Source organism: Vanessa cardui, chromosome 19 (genome assembly GCF_905220365.1).
Source record: "Vanessa cardui chromosome 19, ilVanCard2.1, whole genome shotgun sequence".
Taxonomy (NCBI): Eukaryota; Metazoa; Arthropoda; class Insecta; order Lepidoptera; family Nymphalidae; genus Vanessa; species Vanessa cardui.
The window spans coordinates 5,846,034-5,862,289 of NC_061141.1; the positions used below are offsets into that span (position 1 = coordinate 5,846,034).

The 16,256-nt window shown below is 33.8% G+C and overlaps 1 protein-coding gene across 1 annotated transcript in view; it reads left to right on the plus strand.

Moving 5' to 3' along the window:
* Nucleotides 1–975: 975 nt before the first annotated feature.
* Nucleotides 976–16,256, plus strand: part of LOC124537790 (protein kibra) — a 66,803-nt gene continuing 51,522 nt past the window's right edge. Inside the window, exons 1-2 of the mRNA XM_047114695.1 lie at nt 976–1,416; nt 9,784–9,893. Of these exons, the coding sequence (XP_046970651.1) occupies nt 1,289–1,416; nt 9,784–9,893 (238 nt within the window). The 5' untranslated portion in view covers nt 976–1,288. The remainder of the gene's footprint in view (nt 1,417–9,783; nt 9,894–16,256) is intronic.

Consider the following 16,256-nt stretch of genomic DNA (forward strand, 5'->3'; position numbering starts at 1 on the left):
TGATATAATTTCTGGTAGGTACTATATGATCTAATTTCTGTAAAAAATGATGTATTTTTTTTTTAAATTATGTCATTTATTTATTAGCGTAAAATATTTTTAACGAAATATTAACGGAAACATTGAATATACATTTTTTTTTAAACTTTAGCAGGTAGATGGAGTGAGCCGCCTGATCGTAAGTGGCCACCACTGCTCAGAAATTGGTAATAAAAAAGTACTGACCATAAATACGTCACCGACCTTGGGAGCTATGATGTTATGGCCCATGAACCTTTAGTTCCACTGGATTCCTCACCCTTCAAACCAGAAAATAACATTGTTAAATACTGCTGTTTGAGAGCAGAATATATGATAATAGAGTGGTAACTACTCAGACAGGCTTTCACAAAGAGGAATGGGATTTGCTTGTGAGCTTTACCAGATTTTTTATACACTCAGTTAAAACAAATAATTTATGATCGCTAGCGTAGTATTTGTTCCATTAAATAGGTTATTTTAAACATAAAATAATATAGACACATAATATTGTATGGCGACTTCGTAGTGAAGTAACTATTATATCTCTCCTATGAGTATAATAAAGCCCTGAAAGTTTAATGTATTCCATTATACACCAACGTCATCTAATCCAAGCTGTAACAGCAACAGATCGAATGTATGCAAATGCAAATTGACTTCACAAACTCGACGACGACGGTTCTAAAGTATCACGATCTAATATAGTCAGATACGTAGCTATCTGTAATGTATGTATGTCTACATACGCTGTGGAATGCGCGCCATACCCATACAGCTATAAGTAGGTACGTACAGAGGAATCGTAAATAGATTGAATGGATATGTACCTACTTACTTTTTGCCTACATATATGTTTATTTTGCAGTATTGCGGTATACAAAGCTTAGTCAGTAGGTACTAGATCATCGTTGTGTGTGCCAGGGCATCGCATGTAATGTAAACATTGTGGTCAGAAGGAATGCATTTAGACAGTAGGTGCTTGAGGATATTATCATGAACGGTGATAACGTGGCGGCGAGTCCGCGCGCCTCAGTCAGCGACGCGGGTTCGCGTAGAGCGGTCGCGTGTAACGTTAGTGTCGGTCGAGTGACGTGCGGAACTCTGTGTTCGCGCTCGCGTACGCGCCGCATTCCATCGTGGGGGCCCTTCGCCGCCATTGGCCGATCCCGCGTGACGTCACTCCTCGTAATGAGGTATTCAACATGGCCGTGTAGCTAGTTCGCGAGTGTGCTTCGTTATTCGTTTGAATGGATTTAATCAGTGAAATATGCCAAGGAGACGAAACGGTGAGATACCCTTGCCCGACGGATGGGATTATGCGAGGGACTTTGATGGAAAATTGTATTTCATCGACCACAACAATAGAAAAACGACGTGGATCGACCCGCGAGACAGGTAAGTTTTCCGAAGAGAAGTGTTAACCCGTAAGAGCCCCATGTCAAAACTTCACATTCCAATGCGATTTATAGTGTTTTCTAATTGAATTTATGAACTGTGGACTGTGCGTTTAAAAGTGCATGTTATGATCTTCATTATGAGCGCGTAACAAAAAGTAAACATATTTTTAAAATAGAATAAATCGTGAAAAACAAACTATTCTCGCCGCGATGCTGTCGCTGTCTATCGGAAAATATGTGCAACTGTCTCGATTTCACACGACATTCCACAATTGACTAACAACAAATGACCTAAACACAAATTATGGTTATCATATTGTTATCCTTTGGAATGCGAGTTGTTTGGTCTGTCTCATTTTGGTAAGGGGTCTGATTATTTCGTGAGTGGCGATGGAACGCGAGTAATGAGGCCACAGAACTGGTTCATAGTAATGTTAGGCGCTGAACTGGCGCAGAAATAATTCGACGAAGCATTTGTATTGAGCTTGAATGCGAGCCTGTTGTCTTGATGGTGCGCTCAACTGTTTCGTAAGGTGCGCGTGTGTACGTAGAGCGCGATGCGTGGAGAGCTCGGTGGGAGACGGTATGCAATGCATAGGCAAGTTGTACGGTGTGAATGACAGGCCGTAGAATGCGGCCCGGGCCTGCGGCGATGGTCGCGCCTTTCTAAAGCGGCGCACGGCCCCCCTCGCGCCCCGCGCATTGCCGCTCTACCATCGCACCACCTCATCCAAGTGCAGGTGCTCCACAACACATCCCTATTAAATACCGATCATGTCTAGCCGTATCTATTTACCATAGTTAAACCGGCACCTGCAGCATTGTCTTAAAAAGTTGACCTTAAAACTCCACCTGCACTTTAAAATGCGTACATGTCACTGTTAAAATGAATTGATGAATTGATAGCAATGTAAAAATAGCTATAAATAATAGTGGCATCTTGTCAGGAGGTTAAGCATTAACCAGCATTACGGTAAACACGTCTACTTGTTATTCTTCTATACGTGAAATAAATAGGATCGTCGCGACTACTGTAAAATTACAATAGGGTCAAAAATATTGCATACAAGCAAAATTTTGAAGCTTTGAGAGTAATAATAAATAATTTAAGCATTTGAATGAACTAAATTAACGCTTCTCACTGCGACACACAATGTGACAGAGACATATAATGTCAACATATAACATTAAATTTATTGATCTTATGATTTCTTATTCAAAATATAGGAAATAAAATAGGACCCATATCAAAATATCCAAATTTAGTTTCTCATGGTACACAGTTAACAATAGACAGCTCAAAATTGATGTTAACGAATATACTCGTTTTCATATTATATTGTAAGTTAAGAGGTATAGTGGAAACTACTATATTACATATTTTTTATTATGACTATAAATTAATACAGACCTAAGTAGGTATCGTTGACGTCGTTCTACTAGCAACAAGTACTGTAAAACGCACACAATAAACCGAGTCACTAAGCCAATTTATTAATGCTAAAAATAACTGCCATGTCTCCAGTGCATTTGATGATATTAACCATTTAAGAGAACCTAAACATAAAAGTGCTAATTAAGAAAGAGTCCAAGCCCACAAATTGTCTCTGGACTGATCGCAGTCATTAAGTAATTTAATCACACCGAATAAAAGACTTTTAATACATAAGTATTTAAAAGTTACGTGCAAATAGCATTTTGCGGTTTTAGTGCGTAATATAAACGAAGCTAGAATGATCTTCCAAGCTGGAATAAAAACACTAGTGTACAAATGCTACGCATTTAAATTGAGGAAAAACCGCCCATTGTATTGTTCAGCTAGGAAACTGGGAAGACAATGATACTGTCGATTTCCAACCCAGTGGGAATGCATACGTGATATTTGCCGTCTATTATTTTAATTATATCACTCGAGTGCATTTTCACTCAATACTTTGTTCGACTCGCATACTTGCATACAAGTTTAATGCATAATTCTATGGTACGGGTGAAATTCGCTTTGAATACCTATGCGTATTCTACGTACATTATAACATGTGGGAATCAGAGTCCTTACAGCGATGGAATGTATCAATACAAATTTACATGTTCATGAGCTATAAGATTTGCTTATTTAATATTTATCAGGAGTCCACTTGAGTTTTAAATTGATGAAATAATATTCTGTTTATGTTCGGATTCGCAACTCGTTTCTCGATTGATTCATATTTTATAAGTATTACTTATATTATTGTAATATAGCTGTCTCGTAGATTGTGTAACCCAAGTATGTGTAAAGCATCTTGTGGGTACTTCCCACGCACCACGCGCGCCTTCAACCGTAACGCTTAAGGGGCTGGGCGTTTTACAGCGTTTCTTGACTCTAATCGAATGGGAGCCCGATCGCTATGTAATTTAAAATTCTCACTTCTCGATTGTTTCATCTGTCTGAATTTAACTAATTAACATACCGAACCACTGTTCCGTTACTGAAATTATTTTTGATGGATAGTTTGTAATTGAATAGGTAACTAGTGAACGTTGAGCAAATAACTGGTCCGCAGGGTGCGGCAAGCGAATGCGAAGTATATTGTACAGCAATATTTACTCTAGGCATACCTCTCAGATAAAGATGTCCTTGGCGGTTTTTTACTCAGACGTACATCAACTTTGTCACTGTATCTGCCAATTTATTTTTATGTTTATGAATGCACGCAAATTCTCATTGAGCCTCGGAATGCGAATAGATAAAAAAGTTATGCTTGCTAAAGAATGTGTTACCAAATGTTATGTACGTAATCGATCGTCTGACGTTTTGTATTTGAGTACAGTTCGATAAGAATCAAGTTTATTTTTAATATTCGATGGATTTTATTGGGTTGAATAAAAAATATGACGTTTAATGTTAATGACTATATAATTACTCACATTTTAGATTTATCTGCAATTATTCGATAATAATGCTACACCACTACCGTTTGTAATCAAACGAAACATTCCTCTGTTATCTATTTATCGTCACATGGCTATTTATTATTTACCTGCTATATATCTTTCATTAGTATTTATTACGTTTGCTCTTCGAATACAAACGCAATCATGAAAAATATGCTTTATTTACAACCAATTAAAGATTCACGATCAAAATATAAGAAAAGTAATGTTTGATGACGTCTGGGTTTTATGACGGAATTTTTGCATGTTTTCGTACTAGGTTTCACCAAAACATCAAGCTGCGATAAATCTTAGAGCGATAGAGACCATAAAACTTATTTACTTAATTTGCATAAGCTTAGAGTTGTAGAGGCCGAACAAACTTGGTCAAGTGAAGAATGTTGCCTATACTCGTTTCCTCTTTAATTTTCGTCGCTACATACTTCATTTGACTTTCGTCTTTAATGGAATAGTCTTAAAGTTACATTTCCTATGCGAAGCCTTAAGGAGGTCTAATAAAAATTAAACTAATTTGTGCACTGGTGTCGGAAACGTTATTTTTGATTGGAAAGCAATTAATGTACCTAATTAAGTAAATGTCTAATGGTTAATATAGAAGATGGATATAGTATATTTTATGGTAGTTTGTCTATGTACGTCTAAGAGGCTTTTTGTTTTTTCCTCACGATACAAAAGATATACATAATTAAAAATGAGAATATCAAAAACAACAAAACAATAAATTTAATTTCGCTTGGTATACTTATACTTTATTATCATCATAGTTATTTAAATAAAAATTGATTTTTCCTATTTTGGAGTAACAAGTCAAAGCAATAGGTCAATAATTATTATTCTAATCCTTAGTTTTGAATAAATCATCGATGTATTTCAACGTGGGCGAAATATGCGACCATAACTGGATAACATTCTAATGTCTACCTTGTTCCATAAATGTACTTCGGTATTTGAGATTGTAGTGTTAAAATTGTGTAGGTACCAAGATTGTAATCGTATTGGTATGCAAACACCTGTACGATAAGATGATAGTGGTAAAGCTGGATTTTATTTAAGCCTTAAATATTGGTAAAGAAGCTCGCAATGCTTAGCATTTAATTATAACAGATAATAACGTATATCATTGTCTTAATATTAAAATTATATTGGACGTACGAAACGGATTATAAGGTGACAAGGAAAACATTCTCTAGATACTGATTATAATTTGCCAAACAATGGACACCAGGAATTTCGTTCCTCGACAAACATTGACATTCATTGGGTTCCATTCATTCGATGGATACTGTTATCTTGTTGTTTAGTTTATGTTTAACTATTCTTTCCGGTCCCTACCGTTGCTCTAATAACATTGCCACATGAATGGAACGACTTAATACCAAACCTAATGTTTAACTTTCTATTGCTGAGAAAGTATCATTTGTAGAGTCGTGATGGTGTGGATAAACATTGTTATCAGCTATTAGAAGCATTTGTGTTTGAACTAAGACCCTCTTTTTGAAAGGCTCAATATTTCAATGCGGCTATAGTGTTGAATGGCATATCGTGGTATTAATTTCACTTGTCATATTAATATCAGCGCGCAATTGTTACTTTTAGGTGCAGGCTTAGATGGAACAATGAAAAAAATACATATTTTGTTACGAATTATATCTGATTGACTGGTTTTATATATATTCTGTAGTTACTTCTAGAAGCCAGGATCAGTGTTTTACTCTAACAGACAAGTCTGGTTTATTTCCTATTTTGCTTTATATTGACGATCAAAATTTGTAAAAATCGTGATGCACATTGTGTCGCATGCGTCCGCTGCCACCGTGACAAAGCCGCCTGGAATGCATCGTGATTCAGGCAGAAACCTTATATATTCGATGCAATGTTTATGTAATCTACTGCCCGTCTGTCCGTCACTTTAGATAGCTCTTAACGTTATAAATTACTAATTCAATTAATAGTGGAATGTTAAGTAAACTTAAAGCTAGCTTACGCTCGGCTTTAATACAATTCATTGAAAGGATTATATTATTTTAATCTAGCAGCCCCAAAGCTTAAGACCTTGATAAATTAAAACGACGTGTGTTTCAAGTCAACGCCACACATTTGTTCTCACTTGACTTTGGAATGTCGTTTGTCAATGATCGAATAACGTATGACGTCATAACAATACATTAACTGCCATCACGCATACCATCGCACAGCATAATACAGCTTTCGAGCGAGTGCTGTGTCAATTTGGGGTATAAATTCAGTGATCGGTCATGACGTAAGCCGTTAAGAATGTTTATAACTGTGTGGTTACTTTAATGTACGCTTCGGTTCAAATACGTATTTTTATAACCACGTATTTGATCATCCGGTTGGCATGCTTCGTCGAACTGATTGCAACTTGTGTTTAATTTGATTATAACTGCGCTGTTCGGTTTGTGTCAGCGATTTGGAATGCGAGAGGAAATCACGTTGACCCCTAACACGCTTCCTTTTTCGGAACGGAAAGTCTAATATTCCTGTCTCTGTGTTTTGTTTAGATGTCAGCAGAATACACATTGCCATTAATAAGCGTATGACGTAATATAATTATAATATCGTTTTTAAGCCGTGCCAAAGTTTACAAAGATTCTGGAATCAAATTAAGATGTGATTTTTTAAGAAGTCGAATGCATATTGCATTAACCGAGCTATGCGGATTAAAATATTTCCCGAACGGATATTAATAGAATATAAGTAGGTGTGAGTGTCCGTCTGTCGGTCGTTCGATATGTGTGAGACAGCGTGGCACCGCCTTCGACCAGACGGGATCCAAGTTTTGTCGTAATCCAGGATTTGGTAATAGATGATTTGATATTTTTGTGCTGGCTAATATGATGCTGAATATATGAATAGAGGTACATTACGTTTTGTGCGATTCCTTATCTTATTTATAGAAGGGAAGGTCTGTGCCTAGCAATGGGAAATTTACAAGCTTTTACCGTTTTTTATTGTCGAAAGAATTATTCGTATTATTGATATTATTTTACGTCTCAGTGAATTATTAAGTGTTTGTTTTCCACTGTTCTCTTAAAATTATTTTTTACATAACAAATATTTTTATTTAAGGGAGTATGTATGAAATGTATATAAATTCTTGGTTAATAATCCAAAGCTGGTAGCAAGTTTCGCTTCTATTTGCGGATTGTGTCCGTACATTGGCCTTCTTCGCGTCATATTCCAAAGACTGAGACTTCAACTAACAGAAGTAAACCTACTTTCCTTTGCTTTTATTTTTTTTTTATTGAAATTGTATATTATATTAACAGGAAATATATTTAAATGCAATAACAGTTAAATATTTTATTGATTTAAGCTTTAATGTTTGTGCTTTTTACAACTTACAGTCGTAAAAGTTAATGGATATTTCTATCGATGTATATGTAAAAGACTCTTTAAGAAACTGATCTATAGTAATTTGTAGAATATCTTCTGTATCAAACTCTATATTTCACTTATTTGAATACATTTTTGTTAAGATACAAAATATCGATATTACAATATTTTGATGGCAAAAGAAAAATAATTTAAATATGAGTTTAAATGAACCCATAAACATAATAAAAATGAAAGCAAAATAATTAAAAGCAAAACATAGGTACTTGAACTAATTTATAGATTATAATGTGCGTTCAAAATATGTGTCAAAATTTGGTTCCGATCGGTTGAGAATAGTATACGAAAATGTATGTCTGTGTAAGAGCTTTGTATGTGTGCGATTAGGGATTCCGTGACACGGGTCACCGTTTCCAAGAACGCGACTCGTCTTGATGTCCCGCTGACAGGACTGGTTTTGCCGTTCTACCACGACACGGCAACATTGTAAGATGCTACCATCTCTTTTACTCTTACGTAAAGAATTCGGTTGTCTCTTTCTACACGATGCAATGGATGCGCATACGCACGCGCCCTCTATACCCTCGCTCCGATAAGAGCGCTCTGTAATGTAATGGACGCCGAGCTTTCGGTAGCTGCTCGGAAGGAGTTACGAATTTCCATTGAAGATTTGCCGAGTATGGATTAAGTTGGTCAACGTATAGCACGATGCTCTTCTGCTTCATACATATATATATATTTAAAAATAACGTTATAATACTATTATGTATTAGTAGTTAATAACTATACTCAGAGGTTCTAAATTTTAAAAGCAATTTATCATTAATTTTAAGTAATTTTAGGTGTATTAAAGGCGACACTTTATTATTGAAACTCTTCACTGTATATAACAATAAATGGAACACAACTGTCACGATATTGTAACAATTTCAACGGACATGAAAAAAATTATCCCAAATAACCGGGGATTCAAAATAATTCGAGATCGCCGTAAAAAACGTCGAATTTAGAGACCGTTAAATGGATTGATTTATTTCGTCATACAGTAGTCGAAGTTCACTTTTTAAACCCGCCGTTGAATCATTCTTGAAACTTGTATCAAGTAGAGCAAGTTACTGGCGCCTGCACACCACGCCCAGCACGCTCCCGGGCATCCAGTACCGGCTATCATTAATTGCTCTTGCTATTATCTGCACCTAGCTAGACCACATACTTGTAGTTCAAGAACGCCCTTTAATTTATCGCTGCAAGAATACACCTCCAGCTTTCTATAGCTGCGAAATTGCTTGTTTGTTTTAGACACATAAATGGTTTTATATGTTGATGATTTATTCATGCATTCACAGGTTAAATGAGATTCACATGTTGTGCGGATATTATCTTTAATTTGCAATTAAAATAATGAAGTAATATCGATATTAAACTGTTTTACATTATAAAAGATGAAGTAATTTGCGATAATGTAGACGGTATAATGAATTTATACCGGGGTACTTTTTTACCTCAGAAAAACTGGTACTTGGAAGGATGATCAAAACGTACGGAAATCAAATACGTTATACAAAAACACACAAGTACGGACGCTACTGCGCTTAGTGTATATAATTATTTAACTAGTCAAAATTAGCCGGCTTAAGCTGGAAATAATTTCGGTGCTCGTTATTTTTATTTTGCTTTAATGATAGTAGTAGGAGCAGTTTTAATAGGTTCGCCCCTTGATTTCGTGGGAAGTTATCATATTTCAAATTTGATTCATGGGAAATCTTTCTCTCTAAGACATATATAATTTTTTCGGTAGAAATATTCAAGTCAAACTACAGACAAAATATGTAAGAGTGTTATAGCATATAATTCATAAGTTTGTTTAAGAGAAAAACACGTTGCGATGTTTTGTTTTGGTCGTTGATTACGTATACTTTTTATGGTAGGAGTTATGTAAAACTGTATTGTACATTTTCATTTGGAAGAAATTTTGTTGCATAAAATCCGAGTTAATCGTACACCAAACGAGTTCTCTTCGTATCGTTTCAATTGAATGATTCTCAGTAGTGACAAGAAATAATCATTGTTTCAGATACACAAAGCCTCAAACATTCGCGGACTGCATCGGCAATGAGTTGCCTCTGGGATGGGAGGAGGCATACGATCCTCAGATCGGTCCATATTACATCAATCATGTCAATCGTGAGTATCATTTTTATTGCCACTTCCCTTTAAATCTTCTCATTTACTTTCTTAAGAATCTTTATTTCCTTGAATGGTTGATATACCGATCGAGGAAGTAGGGATGGGCCAAACTTGGGAAGTTTGGAAAGTTTAGTATTTCTATTAGCGAAAGCAAAGTACATTATTACATTGTTACCCAAAGGATTGTTTTACAAATTTTCTGCTAAGTTACATATATAGTTCCATCTAATACACGATATTTTCTGAAATATATATGTAATAGTAAAGAATGTCAGGAGTTGAAAATTAAGATTGCGCAAAACTGGACGCCTAGTGGACAAGTGACTGTAAACTCGACGCTGACTTTAACCTTGATAATTATCTTAAGCTCACCAGCGAATAAATTACATGTATAATTTCGACGAAGAATTTTTAAATATTTTTGATATGATTAATTTCGTTCGTACGATTAAAACGATATCGTGGACGTTATAAATAAAAGTAAGTCGCCTGTTTACAGTGTACTCTTAACTCTGTAACAACAAGAAGTCTATCGGGTGCAACGAGTCTTATTTATGTCTTTTGGATTATTCAGTATGTCGAGTGAAAAATGTTCGACGCTTATGAAGGACTTTGGTGCTTTAGTTATTCCGTATGAATTATGGAACAGTTTGATTTATGTCTAGCTTATAGAATTTTAGAAGCCTCACCCTGAACTCAGTACTTAGTCAAGTGTTTAGTTAAGTCCTTGCAACAACAGATGGCGTTATGTTACTCTGTTATATTATGTTAATTGTTGCTGCCCATTGGTCCAGTGTCTAATTTATAAGGTAGACCACGAGGTCCAAAATTAAAATAAGAAGGCGAATTAGAATTATATTATTGGATTTTTCGGTCAATATATTCATATCAGCAGCTTCGAGTATAAAGTGCCTCTATGTTTGTTCATACTTGTGCATTGTAATAACTACAGTGTATAGTCTTCTTTGAGAATGGCTGAAAGCAAAGTATTATACTGCCATTATCGAACATATGAATTGTTTTGACAACATGCTGTATTCATACAAGTTAGGGTGCCATTTAGTTATACTTTTGAAAATAAACAAATTAAAAACAAATGATATTTTAGGATTAAAATTATTCCACTTTTTATAATATGTATATAAATAAAACTCATACTAATAAAAATAAAGGCGAGTACATAACAGTCGTATGTTGTTTGTGAAATCTGTTCTAATTATGCAAAATTAAAGAAAAAAAAACTGACTGGTTTGGTTGCACACATCTTGAATGACAGGTGTTTTGTATGAGTAATATATAACATATATTATATTTATATATGTATATGTCGTACTATAGCGTTACGATTTATGTAATAATATGACTGTACTTTCGAATGTTACTTTCAATGTACATTATCCGTCCACAGCGTCAAAATAACATTCACATTTTTTTCCATATTTACTGCAAATAGTTTCATTGGTTATTTAAGAAATTAAATAAAAATTATCATAAAAATAACTGAAATAAACGAATGTGTGATATCTGAATAAAAAAATAAAATTAAGTAAATTAATAGTTATTCACGTTGGCACGTAAATATTCATGAAATCACAGTTGTATTGTCATTTTAGACTGTTGGATTGTATGTAAACCTACCACCATTTCGAAAAGTAGATTCTACTGAGAAGAACTGGCAAAAACTCATATTCAACATTATTAATCAGAATATGTCAATAAAGAACAATTACGCCTTGCTTAACCTGAGCAGGTGAATTAGGAGAACTAAACGTCTCAGAAAAACTAAGCAAAATGAAGATAATTAATCTTACCTATTTATCAGCAGATCCCAAGTTGTCGGGTAAATCTTGATAAACTGATAGAGGAATTGTGTATGTTACAAAAATAAATAAAGTTCCTCTGGTATCATTGGTTCAGATTCTTGGCTTAATAAGCTTGATACAATTTCTAATATAGTATTCACTGGATAACGGTCTCACACAACATTTCGCGCGAAACGCACGCGCATTTTTTTGCATTATTTATAATCTGAGGATCTTTTTAACCATTTACTGGATTTTTGTAAAAAACCATCCAATAGGTTTTTGTTTTTGGTACCTTATATCAAGATGTAGTAAAATATTTTTTGATTCGTACATAATTCTTCAAGTAATTCTCTATTAGAATTGTATTGTTATTTGACAAGATTATAGTTAATTTTAAACTGCCTCTATGGTGTAATCCCCTCAAAACGACCAACCAAAAATGCACTTTTCTACCAATTATATATTACATGTGTACAAAGAAGAATATATCAAGAATTCAAAAAAAGAACTCTGTATTATATTCACTGTCAGTCTGTCACTAAACAATATATTTCTATCTACTAAACATATATAATTAAAAATTAAAGAAAGACCCATTATTTATTATTCGCAGCACAACTAGAATCAAAAGATATACTAGTACGTATGTGATATAATTTATAATTAGTAAACAGAATGGTGATTTCACTTAAGATTTTAAATCGAAACATGTTGGCGTAAATTGAGCCCTTATTTACGGTGTTGTCGCTGAGAGCACTACTCTCATAATTTAGACTGGTACATGCGTGTGCGCAAATTTCATTTGGATTCGTTGTATAGTCAGCAAACGAACAGCTAACCAGATTACATTTAGCATAGTCTTATTCTCGGGCATATAGGGATCGACTTAAATTATTTATTCGAAAACCTAATCAGTTCCTTTTGAGTAGGTACCATAGCAAAACTAAATTTAAAATGTTATCTGAATAAGGTATTTATATGAGGTATTTTTTTTTTTTTTTTATTCTAAAAAAAAGGGCTTTTTCGCATAAGCGAACATGCCGCCCTGGTTGAGAATTCATAGGAGTTTACAAAATATAATATATTAAACTTAAAACTACCTTAATTAATCACAGATCTAATACTTAATTTGGACAACATTTTTGCGAGATTTGACGTCGGATCTGACAGAATGACATTGCATTGTCCAACAGACCTTATATCTAAATTAAGTCTAGTTCTAAGAGATTCGTTCTGAGCACATTCCATCAATACGTGCAAAAGATCATCAGGTACATTACACGTTGAGCAGTTCGGAGAAGTTGATTTCCGCATCAGAAATGCAAACTTATTGCATGGGATGTGCCCAGACCGAAGCCGCAGAATTAATTTCGTTTCATTAAAATTCATGTTACTATTCTCAATCCAAGGATATCTGCATGGATGAGGCTGGATCGTACGGTACCAAATACCTTTCTCCTTAGCTCTTTCGTCAAAGTACTCTTTCCATAAATCATAGCAATGCACTTATATGAGGTATTTATATTATGTTTCTATAATCGTTAATAAAAGTGTGATCCGGAAACACGTACACGCCGTTGATTTCATTTCGCTAAGATTTACGATAGTAGCAAAAATACCAATTGAGTAACGGGACACGCCTGCCTTGAAGAGGTCCGGGTCAGGCGTTATCTTTTCTATTTTTGCTTACCTTTAAAGCGCTATGGAATTCTTACTTAGTTTTATATGTTTTACATTTTTAATTTTATCATCTTTAATTATTATTTTTTATTTAATCGTGACGTTTGATCTTTTGTATCTTTATTTAAAATGTTCTATTGATGATTCATAAATAATATCTCTTGCATAATCATTGTCATGATTTTGTTCTAGTTCTGTATCTATAGATAGTATTTTTATCGTCGTTTTTACTTTACAATTTAGTTATATTTATTATGTTAACGGTACATTATGTTATTTGTTGTAATAATAATTGTACTTTTTTATGTTAACGCTACTAAGGATGTATTTTTATAATTCATTAACACAATCGTAAATTAAATTGTAAATAATAGATTACTTTCATATAATGTGACGTTTATTTTGTAAGTTTGTCAACCATTTGTCAATTATTTTAATTCCTAGGTAGCTTCCATAATAAACACTTACTAGGCTACAATTACTGACTATCTTGTTGGTGTAGTGAGTAGTTTATGACCTCAGACCTAGGTCTTGCTTTCAATCTTCAAGTCGAAACAATAAATTGGTTAAGAGAATTGTCAGTTGTAACTTGGGAGTCTGGAAATTGACAGAGCTTACTCTTCCGTGCCTCTGATATCACGTAAAGTCCGATCAGCATCTGAAGTCTTTCCTATTCTGTCTTATATGCCATTTCATGATGCAAATATGATTAAAGAGAGTGCAATTAATATTTGCGACTACCCTTGTGTACCTTAGTATGTTCCAAGAAGATGGTTAGTCTCTTTTGATAAAAACCGCCTTGGTCGAAATCGACGACCAGCTTAATATGACCGCTACAATATTTATCATATATTAGATTATGAATCTTCTAGAAGTAGGAAATGTTCCACTGCAGTCATCATTTTCATGGTGATATTCGCTTGTTGCTTAATATTGCATTATGTCCCATATAACACCTAATTGATTTCCTTTTAAGTTTACAAATCTCACAGTTATTATTAATTGTTTTTAATCCAAATAAATATTTTATGTCCAAAAAATTGAAAAAGAAAATGGAAAAATAAAGAAACTTGTAAAAAATATTGATATGTAAGTATTGTTATAGGTACTAATTTTAATTCATAAAAAGGCTGTAAAAGGAACGCCTTGATTTGGTCCAGTTTCATTTTTTTGTTTAATTAGTATACCTTATCTTCTAAATAGCTATTCTTACTTTGATTTAGTATAAATTCATATCTACTTACTACAATCTACTTACGAAGTTGTGATTAAAAACTTGCCATAAATGTAAACTAATTATTTTAATTAAATAATCAATTGAATAAGTAAACAGTATTACTTGTAATATATGTTCTATTAAGATTCTATACAAGATTTTACTATTTTAAGAACCAGTGATGGCTCATTACTTACCTTAATGCAAGTACTCGTTAGTGTAATTATGAGACCCTATCTTATAGTTAGCCCATTTTGCCCGGAGCAATTTTTTTGCATAAATTCTTGACTGTAATAAGCTTTATACTTAATTCTCCTAGCATTCAGATTATATCTTGATAGTACTCTTACAAATAATACCTCTTTGGACGCTTCGTTACTGTACTGCTCCTGGAGTATTAAAAGATAATTAATTAATAATGACTTGACTTGAGAATGAATTAAATACTCCATAGAGATTTATTGCATTTTCAATAATTATTATTAATATACTAATGAAGGAAAAGGTATTTGAAAAAAATGCAATGATTTTGATGACATTGTTTTTAGATTTAATGGGATTGGAATTTCATGGAATTAAAAAATCTAGCATTCATTTGTGACCTTATACCTAGCATCTACATATTTTACGATGAGTACGCATTTTTATAATTTTATTTCAATCAACACATAACACAAGACAATTGGGTTATATTTGTAAACAAAGTAATAAAATCGTCTGAATGATTCTTATGCAAATGTATATTGTATTGATTGGAATTTCGTTTTGTACATTAAAATATTTTATGCGATCGCTCTGAATTAACTCGACGGATGAAACACGAGTATTTGACATTTATATTTGTGAAGCAAATTTAAAATCTATTTCTTCATCATATGTATGTAAATTAGCAGCTGACTCAATAAAATTTTAAAACTCTCAATATTGTAAAATATATGAGCTCGGCTGTGGCAAGTGTGTGAACGTAAATTCCTATTTATGCCTTCTCCGTTTTGCATACTTAGTTTACAGCCTCATGGTTTGCTATCGCGCTATGCGATCTCCCCTTACCTATTTTCTGCATACGCTTGCAATATTTATGTGTTGCATCTTTCTAGCTTTTATTTTTACGTGATTTAAACGAACCCAGTTGTTAGAACGCGTGCATCTTAATCGATGATTTCGGGTTCAAACCCAGACAAGCACCACTATATACATATATATGTGCTTATTTTATGTTTACAATTTATCTCGTGCTTGGTGGTGAAGGAAAACATCGTGAGGAAACCTACATGTGTCTAATGTCATTGAAATTCTGCCACACTTGCATTCCACCAATCCACATTGGAACAGCGTGGTGGAATGTGTTTCACACTTTCTCCTCGAAGGGAGAGGAGGCCTTAGCCCAGAAGTGGGAAATTTACAGGTTCTTACTTTACATTTAAACGAACCTTCATAAACCGTTAATATACATATTTTTAATGCATTTTATATGTATCTCGTTACTCATTACGTTCAATTAACACATAGGTACCTATTTGAATCAGGTCACAAGTTGATCACTTTACATGTTAACAAAATGGGTCAACCTAATTTTAACGATCATTCCAAATTGAAGAACTCATACTAAAATTGATATTTTATCGCTATACGAAATACATATGCGTTTTTTTTAGTGAT